Below are 23485 nucleotides of genomic sequence, written 5' to 3'. Positions count from 1 at the left end.
TGACAGGGCTGTTTGGCCCTCATTAAATGGACATGCAGGAGTATGTCTGAATCACAGGCCATGAAAGAAAGGTCACTTGTGCAGTAACTGTAGCTCTTCCAAGGTAAATTGCTGTTTGGATCCATGCAAAGTGAAGGAAGGCTATACAAGCTATTATCTTCAAGAATTACAATTACAGATAAGTAACCTTTTCTTCTCCTTTAACTATTGCCTGTTTGGGTTACCAGCTCATGGTCATTATCAACCAGTAATAAATCCAGATGGCAGAAAGGCTAGAGGATACTAATTGAACAAAGACCGCAAATTTGATTTTTGCAAGCTGAAGTGAGTCTAAATATAAAGAGACCTGTTAAAAAAAAAAGCTAAACAGGTTCCCAGGCCTGAAATACTGTGAAGAATTACAGCATGAAGCTTTTTTATACCTTTAAGGGTACTTCATGTGGCTTTGATAAATGGTCAGAGCAGAACTCTAGACATCAAATTTCAATCCTTTGGAGTCTAGGAACATTCACCTGGCATAGTGCTCATATAAGCAGAGTCATAACCATATGCTACCAATATACAATGCTGAGACAACCAGGAAAGAAGCTGTAACTGATAATGATGTATGGAGAACACTGAAAATAATCCTTTGTTATTTGCACCAGTAGAGAGCAGGCATATGCAAGGATAAGAAATACGTGTGAGCAAGAAGTAATTTGTAATCCAAATAAAAATGTTTGCTACCATTTGAGGTACCAGAAAAAGAAACAATTATATATTCCATGGCAGTTTTCTGATGCCTCTGCATTGCAAAATATTTCACTGCTTATGGAATTTATTGTATCTAAAAGTTTAACGTGGGAGGGGGGAAGAGATTTTTATACCCCCACTTTACCTTCTAGCATGCTGCTAATGCACAGAACATTTGGGCTATTCATTGGAAGTAAGCCTGAAGGCAATGGTAAATCACATGTTCCTTCCACCAGGTACACAAATTCCCCAATCTGAAACACAAGAACATATGCATTTCCATTTCGACAACAATCCATGCAGAACAAATTAGAAGCCTCTCAGACTATAAACAAACACAAATCTATTGCTGCAACATTGATGCTTGACTTACAAGAATATTTCATGCATTTGAGAGTCTTCGTTTTAAAGCCTCTTCATAAACTAAACTGGAAATACTATAAGGTATAATAAAATAAATCTAGTAATTCAACGTTGGGTAGGAAAGAATTAGGACCAGAAGTATTTGTCATTATTTAACTTGGGTGCCCTATCAATGCCATGAAAGCCATTTCCCCCATTGATTGCATGTATTATTTGCATGTAAGATGTGATGTAATTGGCTTAACCCATATGGACCTTTAAATGTTCATCAGTCTTCAGTAGAGGACTTCAAGGATAGGTTTATCAACCTATTAGACTGATCCCATGGTGCATTCTTTACTTGCTGGAGTCACACAAAAAGAACTCGGTATTATTCCAACATTTTGCACATATGTTTAACCAAACATTAAGAATATCATCTATAGTGGCACCCTTTCTAGAGCTCTAATCCTTGTAAAGTTAAGGCAATATTTCTGCCTTTATTAGGACAGTCTGGTCCCACTCATTAACTTTGAAATGCAGCTACAATTTAACAGACACCCAGAATTTATGGTTATACCTGTAGGCAATCTTGACACCTATAAATGAAGGTCAAATTAACAGTACTGCTCTTTTCTATTTCACAGCATGCTGACTCTTGCATTTAAAAATAAAGGTTGAAAAATCTTGAGCTCTCCCATTAAGACACTTACGCAACTGTAACTTTTTAATGGCCACATGGTTCAAAACTGCTGAATATGGAAACCAATCCTTTAAAAGAAATTGTGTGTGTATGTGTGTGTTTTAGTCTAAAACATTTCCTCCATGGACACACAAAAACTCACACACAGCAATTCTGCAGAGATTGCTAAGAGCACCACAGCGATGGTGACTGTATGTATATTGGAATTGTTGCGGAGCAGAGGTTTTTACAACTCCGCCCCCAGCAGTCTGGATAGATCTTAAATTGCTTGATAGTGTCCTTTTCCCCATCACCTAGCTGATGGCTGGTCAGCTCAGCAAAACGGTAAAGTTGGTGGATTTTTCGGGGGGGGGGAGCTGTACAGAGAGTGGTGGAAAGCCACATGCACCTCATAGACTGTGGCGTGCCTACATGTGTTCTAGTGACAGTTTTATCTCTTACAGCCTGCTTATCACAGAAATGTAGAGCTGGAAGAGATGGGGGGGGCTATTTCCCCCAGTTCACCTGAGGTTTCATAAAAATAGCAGCAACAGCTATAGAAATATCAAAGAGACTGGGAATGCTTTTAACATCAACTCTCCCCAACATATTTCTTGAGTTCCCCATCAGCAGGACAATTTCTTTTTACTGTATTATATTGTTATAATCAGCTATAAGATGCTGGATATCATTTGAGTGAAAAGCAGGCAATAATTTCACTGAATGAATGAATGAATGAATGCCCTTTTTTTGAAGTGCTTTGGTTTGTTTGCTTGTTTTAAAAGGTATGTGTTGGCATGAGAAAATGGATATGGAACATCTTCCATACTTTCTTCAGGATTGCTTAATATTGACCTATGAGTCCAGGGACCCACGGAGGATTGGAGAAGATAGAAGGACTTTGCAAGAATGTTTTAGGATACCAGGATTTGAAGTTGGTGCATTTTATTTTATTTTTATTTTTTGCATTTTCAATGAACTGTTATAACAATAAGATTTAGTGTCCCAATTTTTCTCATGTCATTCACAAGGGCAATGTATGAAGAATATACTTATTTACCTGCTCATTGAACAAAATTATGGCACAATAACGTTTTCCCATAATAAAAGGAAGATAGTGAAGCCTGAGGATTGAACTGCTTTCTCCCGTCAGGAAAACTACATCCATTGGGCTGAAGAACTCTTGTAAATAGTTTGATTCCTTAGTTGCCAATGCATCACCTGGAGGTTCAGCTACAGCATCAGAGCTAGTAAATGCTTCTGCTATAATATAGAAACATTGTAAGAATGCAATTACAGTACATAACAATACGTAATATTTTAAATTCTTAAGGAATACAATGAAACTTGACAGATAATAGAGAAATGCTAATTCGTGCTTTCCGTTTTTATCAGCTTTAACTATGCTGCTCAAAGAGCAGGAGAATTTTGAATAAGGCACTTTTTTAAAGGGTCAGAACCACACATTGCCTGGTAAATCTGTTCCTGGATTTCCTGACATGTTTGTCTCCGTCTAAAAGCAACTTGGGGAGTGTGGGGTAGGGGAGAAATTACAATCGTGGCTGCAGTGTGGGAGAAGGGGCGTTAATCCTTCCTTTTAACACCATTCTCTGTTGCAAATCACCCCAGCTGTTATGAGCCATGCTATGACTAGACATAATACAGGCATTTGAATCAGGAATCAGCAAAGAGGTCCATTCCAAACAATCATGCAGTTAATTTCATATAGGCATTCAGTTGTAACTGTATTCAACTAACTTTTATTCAGAGTAGACCCACTGAAATTAGTAGTCATTAATTCCAATGGATCTACTCTGATTAAAAGTTAACTGAGTACAACCCAATGTCAAACACAGGGGTGTAAGAAGGCAGTGATTTCCCTTCTTATTTGTATTCATTGCAAGGACCGCTTATCTCTTCCCCCAGTGAGCAGTGATTGTGGCCTGACTCTAGGGGTGGGGGCCAGGCTCGTGTTTCTCAGACGACTGGGAAGGACATCATTTCCTCCTCCAATGGTCGCAGGGGATTCTGGTGGCTTGCCTGTGGTTCTGATCAATTCCTCACAGCAACTGCATGCTGATGCTCTTTGCTCCCCACCTCCCTGACAGCATATAATAATGGACACCACACACTTATGTTTGGATCAAATAAGGCCACAGATTTATTGAATGCAGATGAAAAGATTTGGCATAGGCACTGGGCAACCATTAACTTGCCAGAAGTGATGTCAAGGGTCAATTTGGCAGCAGAGGATTCCTAAGACTTGCATCAAATTAGTGGACCTCTGCAGGAATTGCCTCTTTGAGGAGTGCTATAGGCCCCAGCCCCTGCCTGAGCCTCTGATATAATCAACTCCCCCTGAATCCCTTTAATGGGATACCCTGGCACTGGAGTGACAGGAAGAGACTACAACCCCACTTCACCCAAGACTAAGGTTTGCCCAATGCCTACTCAGTAATCAACCAACAGTCAGATTGGGTGATTCTGGATACACACCCAATGCCTATGCCAAGACTTACGTACATCTGTAGTCAATAAGGTTGTGGCCCATTTTATCACAAAGCAATTGTCTTGTGATTATTTCATCTCCACATATTAGCCCTTGATACATATTAGCCCTTGATACATATTAGCTGCCACACTCCACCTGGGCCAGCAATCAGTGCTATTTCTGTTCTGCTGCAGTTTGATTTCTGCCAAATACTATCCCAATGTCTGCTATTTAATGTAAGCTACATAGATTATGTACATGGGTGGCACTGTGGGCTAAACCACAGAGCCTAGGGCTTGCCTTTCAGAAGGTTGGCGGTTCAAATCCCTGCGACGGGGTGAGCTCCCATTGCTCGGTCCCTGCTCCTGCCAACCTAGCAGTTCGAAAGCATGTCAAAGTGCAAGTGGATAAATAGGTACCACTCCGGCAGGAAGGTAAACGCCGTTTCCGTGCGCTGCTCTGGTTTTGCCAGAAGCAGCTTACTCATGCTGGCCACATGACCCAGAAAACCTGTCTGCGGATAAACGTCGGATCCCTCGGCCAGTAAAGTGAGATTAGCGCCGCAATCCCAGTGTCGTTCACAACTTGACTTAACAGTCAGGGGTCCTTTACCTTTACATAGATTATGTAAGTAATTATGTAACTTAAATTAAATGAATTTTTTGCCTATTTTTGATATTTACTTTGAAATGAATGTATCATTTGCTGATTATATTCACTTGACTGATTTATTTTCCTGATCACATGCAAACTGTAGCAATTTCTGCTTCCTTTTTCATCAGAATTCTCTGACATCTACCTCTACTTAAAGTTAGTTCAAATCAAGAGGCAGGGATGGTGACTACTCTTCTGGAGTTAAAGCTTTCTTTCTTTAACATCCCACTGAATGCACACAAATCCCTGAATATAAGAGTTTCTCTCCACTGTGATCTATGTTATATACCATATATTGTATAAGACCATTTTACGTACTATGCATTATAGTAGAATATGTTATACTGTTAAAAACAAATACATACTTAAAAACAAATACATACATTTAAAAACAAATACATACGAATTCAAGGCAGAGCAACTGCAGAATTTTTTTGTTAAAGAAGTCGCTTTTTTTTTTAACCTGGACAACAATCTTTCCTTCATAAAGATAACAGCAGGCAGAGCAATTCTATCTAGAGGGAAGCTGAGTGGCAGATCCAATGCTGCTTCCTGAGTCCTCTTGTTTATACCAGTCAGGGCAGAAAGGGAGAGGGCAGTTCTTTCTTAATCATCAACATTGGGAGCAAAGCTATGTTTTCACTCTGAATCTGTATATATTTCAGGAAATATTGTTTTTCCCTTTTGAAATAAAGTCTTAAGTCAAAACATATATCTAATATATGTCAAAACAAAACAGTAAAACAAATGAGATATTCCCTCTTTCAAAAGCTGCAAGGAACTAACAGTTATTTAAATAAGATAAATTAAATAGATTTAAATCACTGATCTTTCAGGAGCTCAGCTGCCCAATACATCACTGAGAAATAGGGCAAACAATAATGAACCCATAACCTGATAGGCAAAGGCAGGTCCTCAGAATTATTGGTAAAATGATTGTTTCAGTGCTCAGCTGAAACCCCGTCAAAAAGATACACAAAGAAAAGGCTCCATTAGAAAATATTTTAAGTGGATCTAAGACCTGGCAGATAGATTTAATAGGATCAAAGGATGCACTTGCAGGACTTTTAAACCCACCTCTCCTTTCCTTTTCCTGCCCCCCCACCCCACACCTGCTCTCCACACCAGTGCACTGCAACTTCAAGCCAGAAGTGCCTTAGGGTGCAATCTCACTTATCTGGGGTAAAACTCATTTAATTCTGTGAGTCTTACTTCTCAAAAGACTTATACAGAATTACACTGTTACTCTTTGGGGAAGGTAAAATACATTTGAGCACTATAAGCCTCCCCCCGAAAAAAATCAATATTTATAAATATAGTAGGTTTTTTTCCCAAGTAATCGGAAAAATGTTATATGTAGTTTAACAAATTAAACTGTGAAACCAATAAGAAACATGATTAAAAATAGAGCTTACCAGCATTTGATCTGTCCTCTTGACTGCAGAATTTTTTAATACCTATCACATCATGTCTTTTATTCAGTATGTCAGTTTCGGAGCTAAAAAATTAAAAACAAACTGTTTCTTGACATAAAGAATAGAGGCCAAATTCCTGAATCTTGGTATGCCTCGGTTATCACAGTTATACCCAAACCTTAACAAGCTGAATCATATAGACCTATTTCATTGATTAATATTGTCAGGGGCTCAGGAGCAGAGGCACAGGAGAGGGAGGAAATGGAGAGCGAGGGGGAGGAATCCGAGGGGAGCGTAGGCGGTGACAGTGGTCAGAGTGATTCCATGAGCCTCTCCAGCGAATCGGAAGATTCACAGAAGGGAGCGCCGATGGCCAGGGCAAGGGGGGTGCCAAGGGGGAAACACCAGAAGGAAGGGGCCAGCGGGGACTCCCAGAGCAGCAGTTGGAAATCAGGACCAGCTTCCCCACCAGAGCGCAGTGGGGGGGAGGAGTCCCAGGCATCGGGACCAGTGTTCTCACCACCAGCGAGAGGAGATGAGTCAGGATTGACCACGCCTCCATCGGAGAGCGGGGAAACGGTCAAGAGGAAAGTTACCGGCTGGGCGCGCGCGCCAAGTTCAAATGTACAGGCGAGCGGCACAGCAGGTAGCCCGGATAGGGAGCCAGGTCCTAAAGCCCGCCGGAAGGAGGGGCAAGACTCAGGGGGGTCAGCGTCAGAAGAGTCCAGAAAGGAGGAAACCCCAGGGGGCAGAAGGACCCAGAGGAGGAAAGAACAACGGAAGAGGTGGAGTAAGGCTAGAGTCTTAAACTGGTGTCTAGGAGGCGGAGACTCAGATGGAGCTTCGCCGGTCTAGGTTCTAAGACGTGGAGTTGCACGCTGCGGTTTGGAAATGGAAACTAATCTTCAATAAAGACTTTTATACGTTATTACTGGCTAGCGTTGGTCCTCTGTGAGCTGGGACCTGGAGGCAACTCTGACAATATTTGCCCCCTCTTCCCCTGTCGCCTGGGGTGATGCTGCGTGCAATGGCCCTCTCGGCAGTTCTCTGCGCCACCCCACGTCAGGTTGATCCTCCCACCAATAGGAGCCCCCTGTGCCAAACCCCGAGAGTGATCCCTCTGGAGAGCTAGTCTCTAGCGTCGTGTCCTCAGCTGAAGAGAAACCCTGAAACGTGCTGGCTGAGAGTGTGGGTGTGAAAAGATATTCGTCGAAATAATCTGCCGGCATGGGCCTGTGTGGGAAAAGTGCATGGAATTCGTCTTTGAGCCATTGCTCCTCCACGGCATAGTCCGGTACCCACCCGTTGGCGCTGACCGGGGTGTCTTCCCTGGCAAGGAGATATTCAATCCCTTCCTCCCCCCATCTGGAGTCTAAAATCGCTGTGGCCTCGTTGAGTGGCTCCCCTCTCGGTGACCCCCCCTTCGTGGGCGCTTCCCTGAGCGGGTCTGGTGCTGTCCCTGGCGCCTGAAACCTGTGAGGTGCCTTGTAGGGCGTGAGCACCGAACTAGAAAAAACTGAACTTTACTCCCTTGATAAAACATTTAACAACTAAGCTCAAAAACTGGTCAAAGCTAACCATCTTTACTTATTCCGAGTCTTACCAATAAGCACACCCATCTCTCGTTTAATAATGGGCCAAAATTCTATTAAATTTTGTTCATGAAAACAAGAGACCTCAGTTATTTCAACGAACCCTTTATAAGGACAAGAAAGAAGAGGTATAGCAATACCTAATCTCAAATGGTATGAAGACTCCACTCACTTACACAATACTCTTTTGATTTTACAGTACACAGACCAGGTCCAATGCTTCACCTGGATCACTGTATTCAGTATTTTAATGCCACTGCCATGTTACATTCAGTGAATGTGCTACCAATCTTCTACCTAGTTCATTAAGACTCTTTAATCTCGGCCATTATGTTTCCTTCACTGAAATAACTTTCTAAATAGTTACACTAAATGTTCTTGCAAAAAATATAGCATCACATGTGTATAACAAATATGAGGTAATTGATCTTGATAGCTGATCTTTAATTCCTCCAGCAAACTGTCTTAATCCCAGTAATTTACCTGAATGTCTAATTTAGGCCACAAAATCTAAGAATTTCTATTCCATTAACTGTTATAATGGAGTAACCTTGAATTTGAAAAGGTGTCCTCATCTGCAATTCCTAAATCTATTTGGAGTCTCAAAGGAATCCCCTAAGCCAACAATCTATTCAGTTACTCTAAGCTCTTTCAATTACAATTCTATATAGTTAACTGGCTTATTTTAATTTGTAATTGTAAATTCAAATTGTTCCCCTGAGATTATGACTTACTACCTCATGGTTAGCCATGTGTCACTGAAGGATCTTACTTGGTTCAATCCTAAACACAGCTGAAAATGTCTAATTGATCAGCAAGTAGCTTAGGACTGAAGCCTTAGGGCAGTTTTATATTCCTTTATGGCAGCTATTTTCATTTTCAGTATACTTTCTCTGCATGTGAAAAGGTATACTGTCTCTTTATGACTGGCTTGCTTCCTAATATCCATGTAAACAAAAGAATATAACACAAATGTCATAGTGAAACCTTGAAACTCCTGTGTTTGATATCCTGTATCTTGTTCATAGCCCATTGCCCTTTTTATTTGTTATGCTGTGGATTCTGATCTTTTGATAACTGAGTAAAATCTCTTAGTTTTATCTTATATAGTATTAAAACCCATATTATTCCACACTGATCACAGGTAAGGTGCTGTGATGGGATAATGAGCTGCTTGTGCGTAAAAGCTGAATCCCTCAGAGCTTTGGCGTAGGTCTCAAAGCTCTGCCTTTACGGGAGCCCTCAAAGCATGACTCCCTCAATCGCTGGCAGAATCTGTCAGTGGGCGTTTCCGGAATTTGCGCCAACATAAGAGTTCCTTAATGGAAACTCTCCTTCGGGATTCTCGGCGTGACAGTTTCCTGCGAGGAGTAGGTGTACCCAGAGGAGGTCCTGAGACCTCCCCGCTGTTGTCACTGGAAGTCTCTGGGAGCCATCCCTCCGACTGAGTTTCTCCATGAACTCTCTCTCTCCCCCTGCTGGTTCCTTCCTCCGCATCCGAGGGTCTCCTAGCCTCCTTGAGCCCCTCCACCACCTGACTCTCCAATGGCAGTTCCCTGACAGGTAATATTATGAGTATCTAAAGCAGCAGTCTTCAACTGGTGGATCAGGAACCAGCTTGCAGTCTAACAGCAGTACTGCCACCATACAGGCATATGGTAAAATATAATAAAGTGGATCCCCAAATGCATTTAGGGGCTAAAGATGGGTTCCAGAACTGAAAAAAGGTATCTAAAGTATGCTTTTGACTTTCTGCCATACCAAAGGTTGAGTAGTGATACAAAATGACAGTACTGCATTTATGTTTCCGTATCATACCTAATCAATCATGCAGAAAAGTAAAAAAAGAAAAGTATGGGTAATGGCTGCTCACACAAAAAATGGCTCCAAAGGCCTATTGGCTTCACAAAACTTATTTCATAATACTGTACTTTGGTTCCTGGCTACAGTTGATCACAGTAGGATTGAGAGACAAATATTGATATTTCACTGTCTGAATCAGTCTAGATTCAGTCTAGATTCTGAATCAGAATCTAGAAGCCATCACAACTGATAAGGCAATTATACAGCAAAGGGAAAACAAACTTAGGGTTGTATATTCTACTCAGAATAGGCCCATTGAATTTGTGGGCCTAAGTTATTTATGCCTATTAATGTCATTTTGTAAGTATGTTATTCAAGACAGTAATCAGCTACAGAACATACATGCCACACTAATTTCTTGCTATCGTCTAACTCTGTGGAACAGGATTACATTTTCCATAATTAAACCTTGCAGCCAAATAATGAAATTAGCAATGTTAGGGTTAATGTGAGCTTCATCAGTTATAAAGGCTATAAAGAAGCAGCAGCAGCAGCATATATTTTAATGAATTGCCTTCAAAGAGAAGACTTTCATATATGGGTAAACCACACCAAGGAACTTAGATTATAGCAGGGATTCTCAATTTGCATTTCCTTCTGCCCCCAATTCTAGGAGGATCTTAAAAGCAGTCACGCTTGTGGTGCTCTTTCAATGGACTAGAATTTCTTAGCTTCCACCTATTTCAAACAGTTTTCAGAAACCTCTTATAGGAATACAGTGAGGTAAATAAATTTACTGAGTACAATGTGATAGTTTCTTTTTACCTCACACATGGAAAGTTACCATTGTGGAAAGGATGGCTATACCATATATAACAGGAGTTAATAATACTGAAATATTCCATCCGTAATCAGGTACAAAGTGAATGTTCGGTGCATATATAAGATTTTTTCAACCGCAGAATTTCAGTAAATATAGATGAGATGTCAGTGTAAACCCCATTCACAGAAATCGCTGGTGCAAAGCTATCAATGGAGAGCATTTCTGTGATTGGTTGAGAAAGAGCAAGAACACATGCACTGCCTCCCTTTGATTTCTGACAACCAGCTGGCCCAACCTAGGCTGCAAGATTGATCTTGGTGCCAGTCACTGCAGAGCTGAGTAGGATTTTCCCCCATGTCCACTCCTGCAGGCTAGTTTCATCACCTACTCTGTTCTACATGGCATGGTGGGTATGGGCACAGCTGGTGGGTGTGGCTTAGTAGGTTAATTTGTTCACATTTTGGCAGGTATGTGCAGGAGATGGAAAGGCGGCAAGATCAACAGCTGAGCACCCTTAGACACCTTTGGAGGTGGTGGGCGTGTTCTGAAGGCAGCCCCTCCAGTCTGTGCATTCTGTAGGGCTGGATATTGAATGCCTAGTCTCACCCAATAGGCGCTGTTGGGTTAGAAACAGGAAGTCTTCCTAGATACCTTCAGGGCAGGGCTCAGGTAAGGGCCTATGATCAGGTCATGCTTTTGTCCTCAGCAAGGTAGCTCACACGGGATCTTCACACAGGAGCTGTTGAGTTATAGTTACCTCGACTTTCTAAGCATCTGGATAGAGTTCACGTTGTGCTAGCAGAAAAGTTCCGCCTGTGCAAGCAAATCAGCCTGCTAGACACAATGATCCCCTTCTTCTTTGCCTACATGCTGTTCTGTGGGGTCTCCTGACCCCCCAGGCCAATTAACCGGGTGGGGGGAGGGGGAAGAGAGGAGGTAAACAATACTGTGCAAGTGGAACCCCTTGAACAGGGCTTCTGCTGATGGGCAGGATTCACCTAGCAAGCTTCATTATTTCTATAATGACCAATACACACAAGGAACATCTGCTGCTTTAAAAAGACAAGAGTGAGCTTGGTCCTTCCTCTCACTCATTAAACCAGAATGGGGGTGTAAGAAACACAGTGCATATGCACGCACACCTGTACCATTCCTCTGTATAATTACACTCTTACAGAATTCCTTCATTTAAACTGCTACTATAACTACCATAGTGCAATAACCAACTAAGGAAGTATAAAAAGATATGACAGAATTATACTGTATTATCTCTCACTGAGCTGTGAGTTAATAAGTTTGAAATCTTACCTTTTCGTTTTACCTTGTTTAGTATGGCTGAGTTGGTCTAAGTTCTCAGGCTCAGTGATGCAACTGGTTGATTCAACTAAAATGACACTAAAAATATTTCCAGTTTAGCAAAAAGCCTACAATATTTAAAGGTAATAAAACAAACAACTTGCAAAAATAGGAATACAGCAATACTTAGATTTTAAGAACTCTGACCTACCCATCCCAAAGTCTCTGTACTAGCAAAAATACTTTAATAACCAAACCTAAGCTTTTTTTTCATGTACTTTTTACCTAGACAACAGAATCCTTGGAGAGATGAAGCCTACCCAAGGTGTTCTTGACCCATGCCCCTCCCAGCTTATAAAAGCAGCTGTTGGGGGACTGGTGGAGTGGGTAATGGGAGTGAGGAATGCTTCTTTACATCAAGGCAGAGTCCCACCATATCTAAAAGAAGCAGTGGTGAAATGTCTTCTTTATAAAAACAAAAACTTCCAGGTATCCCAAAGTTCTGGATAACTTTCAGCCTTTTCTGTGGCTGCTCCCATATTGTGGAATTCCCTCCTAAGAGAAGTTGGAGTAGCTCCCTCCATACTATCTTTCCACTGGCAAGCTAAGACCTCTGTATTCAGACAGGCTGTGGAATGCTAGGTGCAGATGATGTTGACCAATCAGCATTTTAATGCTGGTTTTAAATGCTTTATTGTATTTTAACTATTGTTTTTAACTAGTTTGTTTTTATTAATTTGTAATTTATAATGCTGTTTTAAAACTCTTAAATCTGAAAATGTCTTTTCCAGGGTGAGTAGAGCCTCTAGCCAACCTTTTAAAGACAAATAAAATGACATAAAACTCTGTAGCCAGAAAAGTTGAATGCTTATGGCCAAAGCATCATTTTGGGGAGAAAAAGTCAAAGCTAATCTGTCATCAGATTATTGCATATTTCAGATACAAAATCCTTTAAAACAACTACAAAATTTAACACAGATAAATTTAATAATACATGCCTGAAAACCAATCATTTCTTTATAATTCAGAGCATTTTATATGTGTCCTGGTAAATGGTGACATTTACTGTTTTTTCATGTTTAAAGCAAGAACAGAAAATTATGGAAAGAATATACAGAACTGCCTAGAAACCAAACCATTTCAATCTAATGTGATACCTGAATGGCCCATCCATTTTGAAAGGACTAATAACCTGCAGATTTAATTCGTTTAGCTCATAACATGGAGATTTGCATTTTAATACACCCTGTAAGTAAATGAAAAAAGCATTAGTCTTATAGCTCACAATTCAGAGTTAATTATATTTTTAAATAATCAGATCCTTTTGTTTTCTCTCTCTCTCTCTCTCTCTCTCTCTCACACACACACACACACACACACACACAGGTTAATGGCAGTGCAATGTACACTTCGAAAAGTGTAAAGTTCTGTCAATAAAATATTCATAGAAACAGCCCCTTTCCAACAAATACTGAGGGGGGCAAAGAAACGCCGGCTCCCTAGAGTTGGCACACCCAGTGGGAGTTGACCCTTCTCTTCTCTTTTTACTTTTAGCCTTACCTCTAACTTCCCTCATTCCCTCTGGACTAGCTAGGAGCTCTCTGCAGGAGGGCATCTGCTGCTGTCTTCCAAAGAATGACTCTATTTTTTATAGAAAATGGTGGATTTACAAGGAACACATGAGTCAGTGGTTGTGGAGAGGCAGTTTCATCTTGTGTTTCCGATAACCAACTATTTCAGCTATTGTGCACAGACCGTTTACTAAATAACCCCTTCTCTCTGATGGCGCTGCCTGCCAATTCCTGGAAGCACACCTCTAGGTTACAGCAAAGAAGCCAAGCATTTTCCATCTTCGATTTCTGTCTACCACAAGAAAGGTGAACATTAGAGTCTCAATTCTCTTACCTCTTCCTATTTTCCTTAATTCCATTTCCTTGCCTGCCTCTGATTCTCACAAGATGGGAGAAAGGATGACTTTGTATATAACCTTTCACCCTTCGTGATTCTTTCACTCTTCCCATAGCAAAGCTAAGTATCTATGTCTCTTAACTCCAAACTCCATATAAAGCAACTTTCTACCCTCTGGTCTCTCCCTTCTTCACAACAGTAACTAAATGTGTGCTCCAGGCAACTTGTGGCTGGGTTATCCTGTGCAATGGATTCTTCGAATCATAGAATTGTAGAGCTGGAAGGGACCTCAAGGATCATCTAGTCCAACCCCCTTCTTCCCTCGGTTCGATGCTGCGACAATCGTCACATCCTGCACCATCCTTTTTTAATTATATCTATTTTCTTGTTTGCTTCTTTTCCAGCCCCCCCCCCCTCTCTTTAGTGAGCAAGGCTAAAGGCCTTTTTTAAAAATTAAAAATAAATGCATTTTTAAAGGCAAAGCCCTTTCTCTTCTGTATGTTTCTCTGGAGGCATTTCAGTGCCAGTTTGTTGCTTCTAAAGCATTTTATACTTGCATTTCTTACATTTCAACCATATTTCTTTTATAAATAAATATTATTACAACTGCAACAACAGTTTAGTTATTGCTAACTCTCCAGAGCAACCATGCTAATATGGTCTCCTTACTGGTCAGTCCGAAATCCCTCAAAGTAAGAAAGGTATTCAAAGCCAATGCAATTTGCTTTGTGCACAACTGTCTCCAGCAAGAATCAAAAGAAAAGCGTTGCTAATTCCCCAAATCAACACTTCCTGTGAATATCCATGTAAGATACATGTTCACACATGAGCAGAACTGGCAGGGCCATCTTAAGCATATCTGGTGCCGTGGTGCAAAGATCCCTCTGCTCTCCGCCCCCCACCCCCACCCCCATTTCTCAGAGTTGCCAATCTTTTTTAGGGAGGACGGCGCTGCCGGCAGCGCGCCCAGCTTTGCAGGGCTGGAGGAGGTGGGCAGCAGGTGGAGGGCAGCTCCTCCAGTGGGGAAGAGGCAGAGGCTGGACATGGCGGCTCCTGGCTCAGCTCGCCATTTCGTGCCATGGTGGCCACGGCAAACGGTGGCTCTGGGTGTGGCATGGCACTGCTTCGGCGAGGCATGGCGGAGGCAGGCGAGGGGGGTGAGATGATATCGGGAGGCACCGTGTCCAGCCTCCGCCTCTTCCCTGGCGCCCTCCAGAACTTGGCACCCTGCACCACTAGCCTCTATGGATAAGACGCCCCTGGGAACTGGCAACTGCGAGGAAACTTTTTTCAGCCTGAGGGACACATTCCCTCATGGTTAATATTCTGGGGGCTGCAAGGCAGTGGTGAGCAGGACCAAAGCAGGCAGGGCCAAAATTGGGACAAACACACACACACACACACACACACACACACACACACACACACACTTGCTGCTCTCCAGCTCCAGCAATTAGGCTTCAAACAAGCATGTTAACATTTTGTGGTGTGGGGCACCATTTTTGGCTGGGTACCACAGTGCCCAGGGAGTGTTAGCTCTTCCCTTCCCAGCTGTGATCCCTCCTCCTCAAAAAATACACCTCTCACAGCAATTGGTTTTTTTTTCAAGCCTGTTAAATGGGAGGCTGGGCAAAAAGGTGATGGCACATGGTGCATTGAGATGCTCCACTGAAACATCTGAACCACGGACCACTGGTTCCTCAGCCCTGTTTTAATAATGCAAGAGATATTTCAACATCTTCAATAATAGAGAGATCTTTAAACATGGACTCACTATATAATACCTTAGGGTGTTTGCTATCTGGAACAAACAATAAATATGACCTATTATTCTATAATACACATGAAAACTTGATTCTAATGGACTACAGATTTTATCAAGTTTACCCATTAAGCACATGGTACCTACAGCAAGTTTAATACGACTGATCTTTGTCTTCAAGGAGAAAGCCATAGTAGCACCAACCACTCCGGTTAAAGCTTTTGTAATAAGTAACAGCACAGCTTCAGCAGGATGCAGGAAGCGACTAGTAAACTCCACATTTATGGTTGTTTGGCTCCTAAGTCAGGAAATACAGAAATATATTTTGCAATGGCATTATGGCAAAGACTTTCCCAGAATAAATCACAAAATGGTAAAAATAGATATTTCAAATCTAGTAAAAGTATGTATTGAATAAATATTTGACAACAGAATAGCATGGGGGGAAATAAGCCTTACAAGCCCCAGAACAAGAATCCTGAATAGTAAAAAAATAATAATGAATAGAACACCACTGACTAAAACTGGCACAGAAAGATTTGTGTACGCCATTAAAATTAAACCCAAAGTAATTTTTAAATTATTTATAAATTTCTGGATAAAATATATACCAAATTCATTGCATTCTGTTCAAATTAGTATTTAATTTATTTTCACCAGGTGTTCTAGAGTTCTTTTTCTGGATCTTGTATTACATGGGTCCCAGAGACATGTTGGGAAAATTAAGACACAAAGCAATGGGAGCCCCACTGTCACATCGCTTTGCAGTGTGCTCAGCCACCCACAATATATAAAATGAGGTGGGACTATGTGGGGGTCCAAGGAATGTGTCCCTAGTTGCCATGGCACTTATGCGAGCTGAGCTGTAGGAGACAAGTGTAGGATACAATCAGTCTATCTACAAAGCTCAGTTTCTATTATTTTCTTCATCCTTTTAAAGTACTTGTTTTAAATATTTTATACAGTTCATCCAAACCTTAGCTAATCATGTACAGCTGATTTTAGAAAACAAACATCTTTTCAAGTACGTTATTTTTCTAACTTCATGCTGTATTAACTCTGGAGAAAACATAGCTAAATGCATTGACAAAGTGCTGTTTAGGAGGTTATGTCAACGACTCCTTAAACTCTCAATTTTGCCAACATTTAAAAATGAGAGATTTAAGCAAGTAGCTTACATGAAATTATTTTTATTGACTAAAAATAACCTACTGTGTTAAAATGTCAAAAAACAGGATGCACTAGAGTTGGCAAAATTCCATACAGTTAGAAAATAAAGCTTTTTATTATTTTTATAGAATTTTGCAAAGCAGACAGGGAAAGGGAAATAAAATACAGCTTACTTATCTGTAAGCTTACTTACACAACATCCTATATTCTTATTTCTCCTGACTTGGAAGATTACCTCGGATTGATTAAATTGATGAGCAGGAGTTGTAGGAGTTGTAGACTTCATGTAGCTCAACATGAAGTCTTCAACTTCATGTTGAAGACAACCCATGGTACCAGGTGTCAAATACATTGTGTGAAGGTACTACAGAACATTTGAGGGCTACTCATCCTTTGTTTCTATTATGGGATGTACTAAGGAATATAAGAAGTTTAAGAAGGGAGGGACACTAACATATTCCCCTTAATTTCTCCCCATGCCCCCTCTTGCTCCTGCACAACACTGCAAATGCCTCCTTTAGCTGCATCCACTTCCATCTGAACCCTCTCCAGCTTTATTTTCCCCATCACCAAAGCCCTAAAATTGCCTCACACATATGCACCTAACTTAACTTAAAAATAAAATAAAGATAGCTATAAGTTAATAAAGAGCAACAGAAGCTGAATTATAGAAATCTTAACATTTCAGACATTTTTCTCCATTGCAAGTTAATTTTGTACCATCACTTTGTTTTGAAGCAATTCTGATTAATACGAAGTGCAGCAGGGGATGATCTGTGTTGCTCAACCTATTGAACGATTTGCAAGAAACGTAAAATGGCAATTTGCAGAGGAAGAGCTCCTTATTTGAATTCATTTAGAGATCAAGCATCGAGGAAAAGCTTTTACATAGTATTTGCTGCTTTACCCCGATCCGATTCAGACATAATACATCATGGGCTCACACACTCCCTCCTCTCATACTTGAGAGGGAAAGCCAGAAAGTAAAAAGGGAGTATACAAGCCCATAGTATCCTTCTAATATACACTGTGATTTGAAGACTGGGAACATTATGTCTCAGTCAGACACCTGCTGCTCTGCAAAATATCCTACAAAAGATAAAGAAGGAATAGAGACTATCTCATTCAGTAAAATAAAATGGAAGGCTACTTACTTTGGGGAAATGGTGACCATATTTCCTTTAGGTAATGAAAAATCAGCACATTCTCTTCCTAAAATTGTAGCAGTGTAAACCAAAGACTTGATACTTGGGTTTTTTAACTGTATCTGTTGCAAATAAATAAACAAATAACATTTTATTTTATTTCCATCCCACCTTTTCTGAAAGCTCTCACCAGACAGTTTATTCTAGAATGTTCTTAAACACAACACCACAAAGAGTGGTATCGTGAACCAATAGTGTAATAAAATAATGCCAGGTAGGGATGTGTTATTCATGTAGCAATAAAATCAGTAAAAAGCTTGAGAGTGTGAGGAAAAAGTATTTAGATTCTGTTTAAAGGCCACTAGGCTTGCTCCTGGTAAACACAGTCTTGATTGACTTTTCGGGTCAGTTCAGAGCAGGACCTCTGAAACCGATCTTAAGAGCCCAGGAAGGTTCAGGCAAAAACCATGCAAGATCTCTGTTTATTTTGCACAAAATTCTGCTGTCAGTACAATGTAGCACATACACTGGGAAGTACAGTGCTCCTTATTCCCAGTGATAACACTAACGGATGGCTGTGATGTCTGAGCTGCCGTGTTCCAGAAAGCCACTCCAAGTAGCAATTGTCCTGCTACATGGGGAAAAGATTGCCTTTCCCCAGCCCTGAAATATTGTGGAAATATATGCAACACATAATCAGTAGCATTTACATAGTGCATCTATTAAGGTCTTGTTCACATATCATGGTAAATCATAGCTAATGGTTTGCCATGATCATGCCCTTCACATCTGTTTTGCTCCTCTCTGCTCATGCACAGAGGAAGAAACAACAATCCCAGAGATTGATCAGTAAACCAAGAACAAACCATGTATACAGAGCCTGAATTTTGGGGACCAAAACAAACCACAATCCCTAGTTCAAACATCATACTAAGCCAGGGATTAAAGTTTTGTTTCCTCCCAGCGCAAGAAACCCACAATGTAATTTCCTTAAGGAGTCACTTAAAAGTAGAAAGAAACAGTTAGTACCTTTCTAACAACAGTAGCATGAAGCGGACCAGCAAACTCGACAGATTTCTTAGGTAAATACTGGGGAAGCCACTCATATAAATAGACACAAAGCATAAGCATTGTGATTGGATTTGGATCACAAATGTCTGTAGCCTAATTTTAAAAAGATGCAGAGTAAGTTCATGCTGTGGATAAAGATCCCCCCACCAAAGCTTACAAAGGAAGGAGTTTCAATATCAAGTTATCATCTTGACTACCAATTTTTCATACATAAAGGAACAACAAAAGCAAAGGGTAAATCCTAGACACAAGAATTTAAACTTTCAAACACCAAGACATACAAAGTATATTTCAATGAGGAACAGGGAATAAATTTTACTTTCATTGTGTTGTAATAAATTGCATAGCTGCTGAAAATGAGGATTGTAGAACTACTTTAACTAATAGAGATTACATTTTCACCAAGTTTCAACATAAAAACATATTTCCATTGTCACAGAGATCTATCATTTACATTTTAATACATTATTGAAACTGCAAGGTATACTACAAAACAAGCATTCTGAAATTCAGTGGATGCAGTTATTCACAGATACTGACATGACTAAATGTATCCACCCTACCATTACTGCATCCCACATCATTTAGAATACCTCAGTAAAAAAAAAATAGGATTAACCAGTTCACATAATTGGTTCATTAATAATCTCATAAAATATGGCATCACTCATGGCAGCTTTCTGCAATTAGAGTAAAGCAGATGAATATCACAACTGTTAGTATATTTTTTATTTGCAGGGCAGAAATGCACTCGCTAACCCAATGGATTTTATGGTAATTTGGGTTTAAAATGCAAGTAAATGACTGAATCCAGCAAGCACTGGTCTGTAGTAAAGCCCATTTGTTTAATATTCAGATTCTGTATGAAGGTAACCATTATTTTTCTATGCATAAACCAATATATATATTATACTCTGAGTGAAAAATGCAACATTTCCAGCCCCTTTGTTCAACTGTGTTGATTCACCTCAAGTCTGAGCTACAATTCAGTGACAAACTTTCTGATTTGCTTTGCTAATTTAAAAGCTGAAGTGAGGTAAAAGGTTGATGCTCAAAAGTAAGAGCCCATGTATTGCATGTAGAAGTCTCAGATTCAATCCCTGACATGTTCAGGTAAGGGGATGTGACAGGCCCATGCAGAGGGGGGTGGGCAGCCAGCTAACCTTTCCCCAGGCCTCGGAGGGCTAGGCTGGCTAGCGAGCCCTACCAGGGACCACCTGCATTTTTGTTTGAGTTTGTAACTTTATTCTAACAAGACTCCAGGCCCTGGGCTTCAGACCAGCTCTGCACAGGCCTTCCCACTCTTATGGCAGTGGCTTTCTGCAGTCTCAAGCAGAGGTCCTCTGCTTCACTTCTTAGCTCTACTATAAAAGGCACCATACCTCTGAACATAGCTGTCAACTTTCCCCTTTTCTTGTGTGGAATCCTATTCGGAATAAGGGAATTTCCCTTTAAAAAAGGGAAACGTTGACAGCTATGCCTCTGAATACCCTGTTAGCTTCCTATAGGCATCTGGTTGGCCACTGTGAGAACACAACCATCATGACTAGCAGCCACTGAGAGCTTTTATCTCCCGTGAATTTTTCTAATCCACTTTAAAGCACAAACGTTGGTTGGTGTTACTACATCTTGTGTGAATGAGTTCAGTAGTTTAACTACAAACTCTGTCCAGAGGCACTTCCATTTGTCTGCCCTGGATCCTTCAAAATTCAGCTTCACTGTCCCCATGTTCTACTGTTATGACAGAGGAAGAAAAAGAAAAACCTCTGTCTACTTTCTCCATACCATACATAATTTTAAACACCTCTGTTGTGTCCCCCCTTACTCACATTTTTGCTCAACTAAAAAGTCACAAATTTGGGCCCCTCTGCTGGGGCAGCCAAAAAGAAAAAAAGCTCTTCCACCCTGGCCAGTAGGCACCCACAGTGCCCTTTTAAGATTGCCCTGTTCAAATAGTTTTACTCAATGCCTTTTAGCAAGGCCATTATGAATAGTTAACTTATCCCAATATACAAGAATAAAGAACAAAACCGTTCACAGACCATTCATAACTTAGATCCACTTACCAGTACATGTATGTCAAGGCTTATTGCATGAAAAGCATTTACAAGGATCAGACAATTGTGAAGACATTGTTCAGAAGTTTGTGGATTAGTGTACATATTCACAAAGTGTGTTGAAATCTGCAGATAAGATTAAAAACAACAACTGAACTCCTTCTAAATCATCTTAGTAAATAGGTCCTAGTTCAGGATTTCGAATGAACATTCCTATTTGATATTTTCTGATTTCCTTACACACTGGGCTCTCTACTGCTTCGTCTTCGAGAGCTCACACCTTTCCATTAAAAAAAATAGTCTTTTTCTTTGTTCCTTTGAACATTGTGGCACTAGCACACCTTGATGACACCTTATTCAGAAAGATGCAGCTTTATGCTGCTGCACTTCCTCACCTCAATTCTTCACTTATTGTTGCTGCCACTCCAAGAATCACACCAAAGCTGGCTAACTGCATGTCAGAACAGTGGCTCATCAAGACCACTACTGTCTGCTCTGACTGACAGTCGCTCGCCAATGTCTCAAAGGTCATTCCTAGCATGGCCACCTGGGATTCTTTCAGCTGGAGATTCTGGGGACCGAAATGGCAATGTCCAGCAACACAAAGCAGGTGCTACACTACACCCCATTTTCTTCATCAGGAACCTCCAAAACAAAGTGATTTTGTCAGTAGAAAACCACTTAGTCAGTTTACTTGTTCTCTAGCTTCCTGCTTGACACCTAATTGACAAGCGTTTCCAGCAGGAAAAAAAGGTCTCTGCCTTAGGTGTTCATTTTGTGTTGCTTTTAAATCTGTCTTCTGGGGTGGGGGTTACAGATTTTTAAACTACCGGTATTTAAAGATGTTTTTATGGTTTGCTTGTAAATGACCTTGAGACATACGTGAAAGGCAATTAATTAATTACCAACTCCAACCACACCTGTGTTTTCTACTTAATGGCTTCCATTCACACTTTCCCTAAAATGTAGCGTGCTAAATTTAGAACCAACATTGTGGGACAAGAATCTGGAGATCATGCACTGGTTCCACTGTGCATTTGTTTAGCTGCAGCCTAAGTGAAAACAAAACAAATGACACTTTACCCAACAGAGAGAGATATGCCACAATAATACAATTTGGATTGGAAGTGGAAGAGGTTAGGAACAGACAATGGAACAGAGTAAGAGCACAAAATGGCAATGAGGGAACACATAGAATGCATTTAGGGTAGTTCAGGAAAGTGGGTCTTGATGATGGGCATGAAGCAGAAATACAGCCTTAAATGAAGGGAGAAGTGAGAGCCTAGGGAGAAGCATGTTGCAAGGCAGAGACTAGAATGAAAGACCAGATAACAGAAACTATTAAGTTACGAGTCTGAGCACAGTGAAGGAAGAAAAGGAAAGATTAGAGAGAAGATAAAATAGGTAGCTGGCACAATAGCAAAATGAGAGATGGATAACTTATTATTTCCCTCCTGTTCAAGCTCAAGTTGATCGTGGCATTTTTTATTTTCTATTTTCTATCAATTGTCTATCAATACATTGAACAATGATTTCTCTTATGCAATACAAGTATTTAAAAACTAGCAAATAATATTTCCATCAAAATAGTGAAAAACTTTCTTACCAAATAAGGGCAATATTTGGCTACTTGTGCAGCAAGGACAAGGCCATCAAGTAGATCTTTATCAAAGTTTACTATCCATCTTGTAGGTGGTATATCACCTGTTTGAAATGAGAATTTAGTGTTTTCCCCTGAAGAATCTGCAAGCCTATTCTGACAAAATTCCTCCATTTTTTCCTTGTGGAAAATCATATTATAAACATAGTACAATATTTCAAATATGTCTACCCAATCTTCCTAGATAAATTGTAGTTTAATTCACTCCTGCAATATCCCCTCACCAAATTATGTTGGTAAGCTTTCAGTTCTCAGACATCTTCATCATCCTTTAGGATGAAGATCACATGAAGCCCTACCACATCAGATCCTGCAAATAGATCTATAGACTGGTCTATAGACAAGCTATTCAGCACATGGAAGTATTTATAGATAAGCATTCATTGGAATTATCTATTGGCAAAGGATGCATGTATGTTACCCTAAAATGGCTCTTTTTTAGGAGAAATCTCCTAAGATAATAGCTGGAATGGAGGTCAACAAAAATTCCTTACTCTTATATATAAAAAGGTAAAGGTAAAGGACCCCTGACAGTTAAGTCTAGTCACAGACGATTCTGGGGTTGCGGCGCTCATCTCGCTTTACAGGCCGAGGGAGCCGGCGTTTGTCCGCAGACAGTTTTTCCGGGTCATGTGGCCAGCATGACTAAGTCGCTTCTGGCGCAACGGAACACCAAAACCAGAGCAGCGCACGGAAACGCTGTTTACCATCTTGCTGGAGTGGTACCTATTTATCTACTTGCACTTTTGGGCATGCTTTTGAACTTCTAGGTTAGAAGGAGCTGGGACAGAGCAACAGGAGCTCACCCCATTGTGGGGATTCGAACCACCAACCTTCTGATTGGCAAGCCCAAGAGGCTCAGTGGTTTAGACCACAGCACCA

General features: G+C 40.6%; 1 protein-coding gene across 2 annotated transcripts in view; it reads right to left on the bottom strand.

Moving 5' to 3' along the window:
- Window positions 1-23485, bottom strand: part of CFAP47 (cilia and flagella associated protein 47) — a 193289-nt gene that overhangs the window by 101457 nt on the left and 68347 nt on the right. The window contains exons 34-43 of one of the 2 annotated variants that reach the window (XM_081858847.1): window positions 22550-22647; window positions 20953-21069; window positions 18845-18979; window positions 17825-17937; window positions 15648-15798; window positions 12988-13076; window positions 11843-11929; window positions 6317-6399; window positions 2817-3016; window positions 878-986 (exon numbers count right to left, since the gene is read on the bottom strand). In XM_081858847.1, the coding sequence (XP_081714973.1) occupies window positions 878-986; window positions 2817-3016; window positions 6317-6399; window positions 11843-11929; window positions 12988-13076; window positions 15648-15798; window positions 17825-17937; window positions 18845-18979; window positions 20953-21069; window positions 22550-22647 (1182 nt within the window). Of the gene's footprint in view, window positions 1-877; window positions 987-2816; window positions 3020-6316; window positions 6400-11842; window positions 11930-12987; window positions 13077-15647; window positions 15799-17824; window positions 17938-18844; window positions 18980-20952; window positions 21070-22549; window positions 22648-23485 lie in introns of both variants that reach the window. The other variant, XM_081858846.1, reaches the window with a different exon arrangement.

This window comes from Podarcis erhardii (genome assembly GCF_964252035.2).
Source record: "Podarcis erhardii genome assembly, chromosome: 4".
Lineage (NCBI taxonomy): Eukaryota > Metazoa > Chordata > Lepidosauria > Squamata > Lacertidae > Podarcis > Podarcis erhardii.
This window is presented reverse-complemented; position numbering and strand designations above follow the sequence as displayed.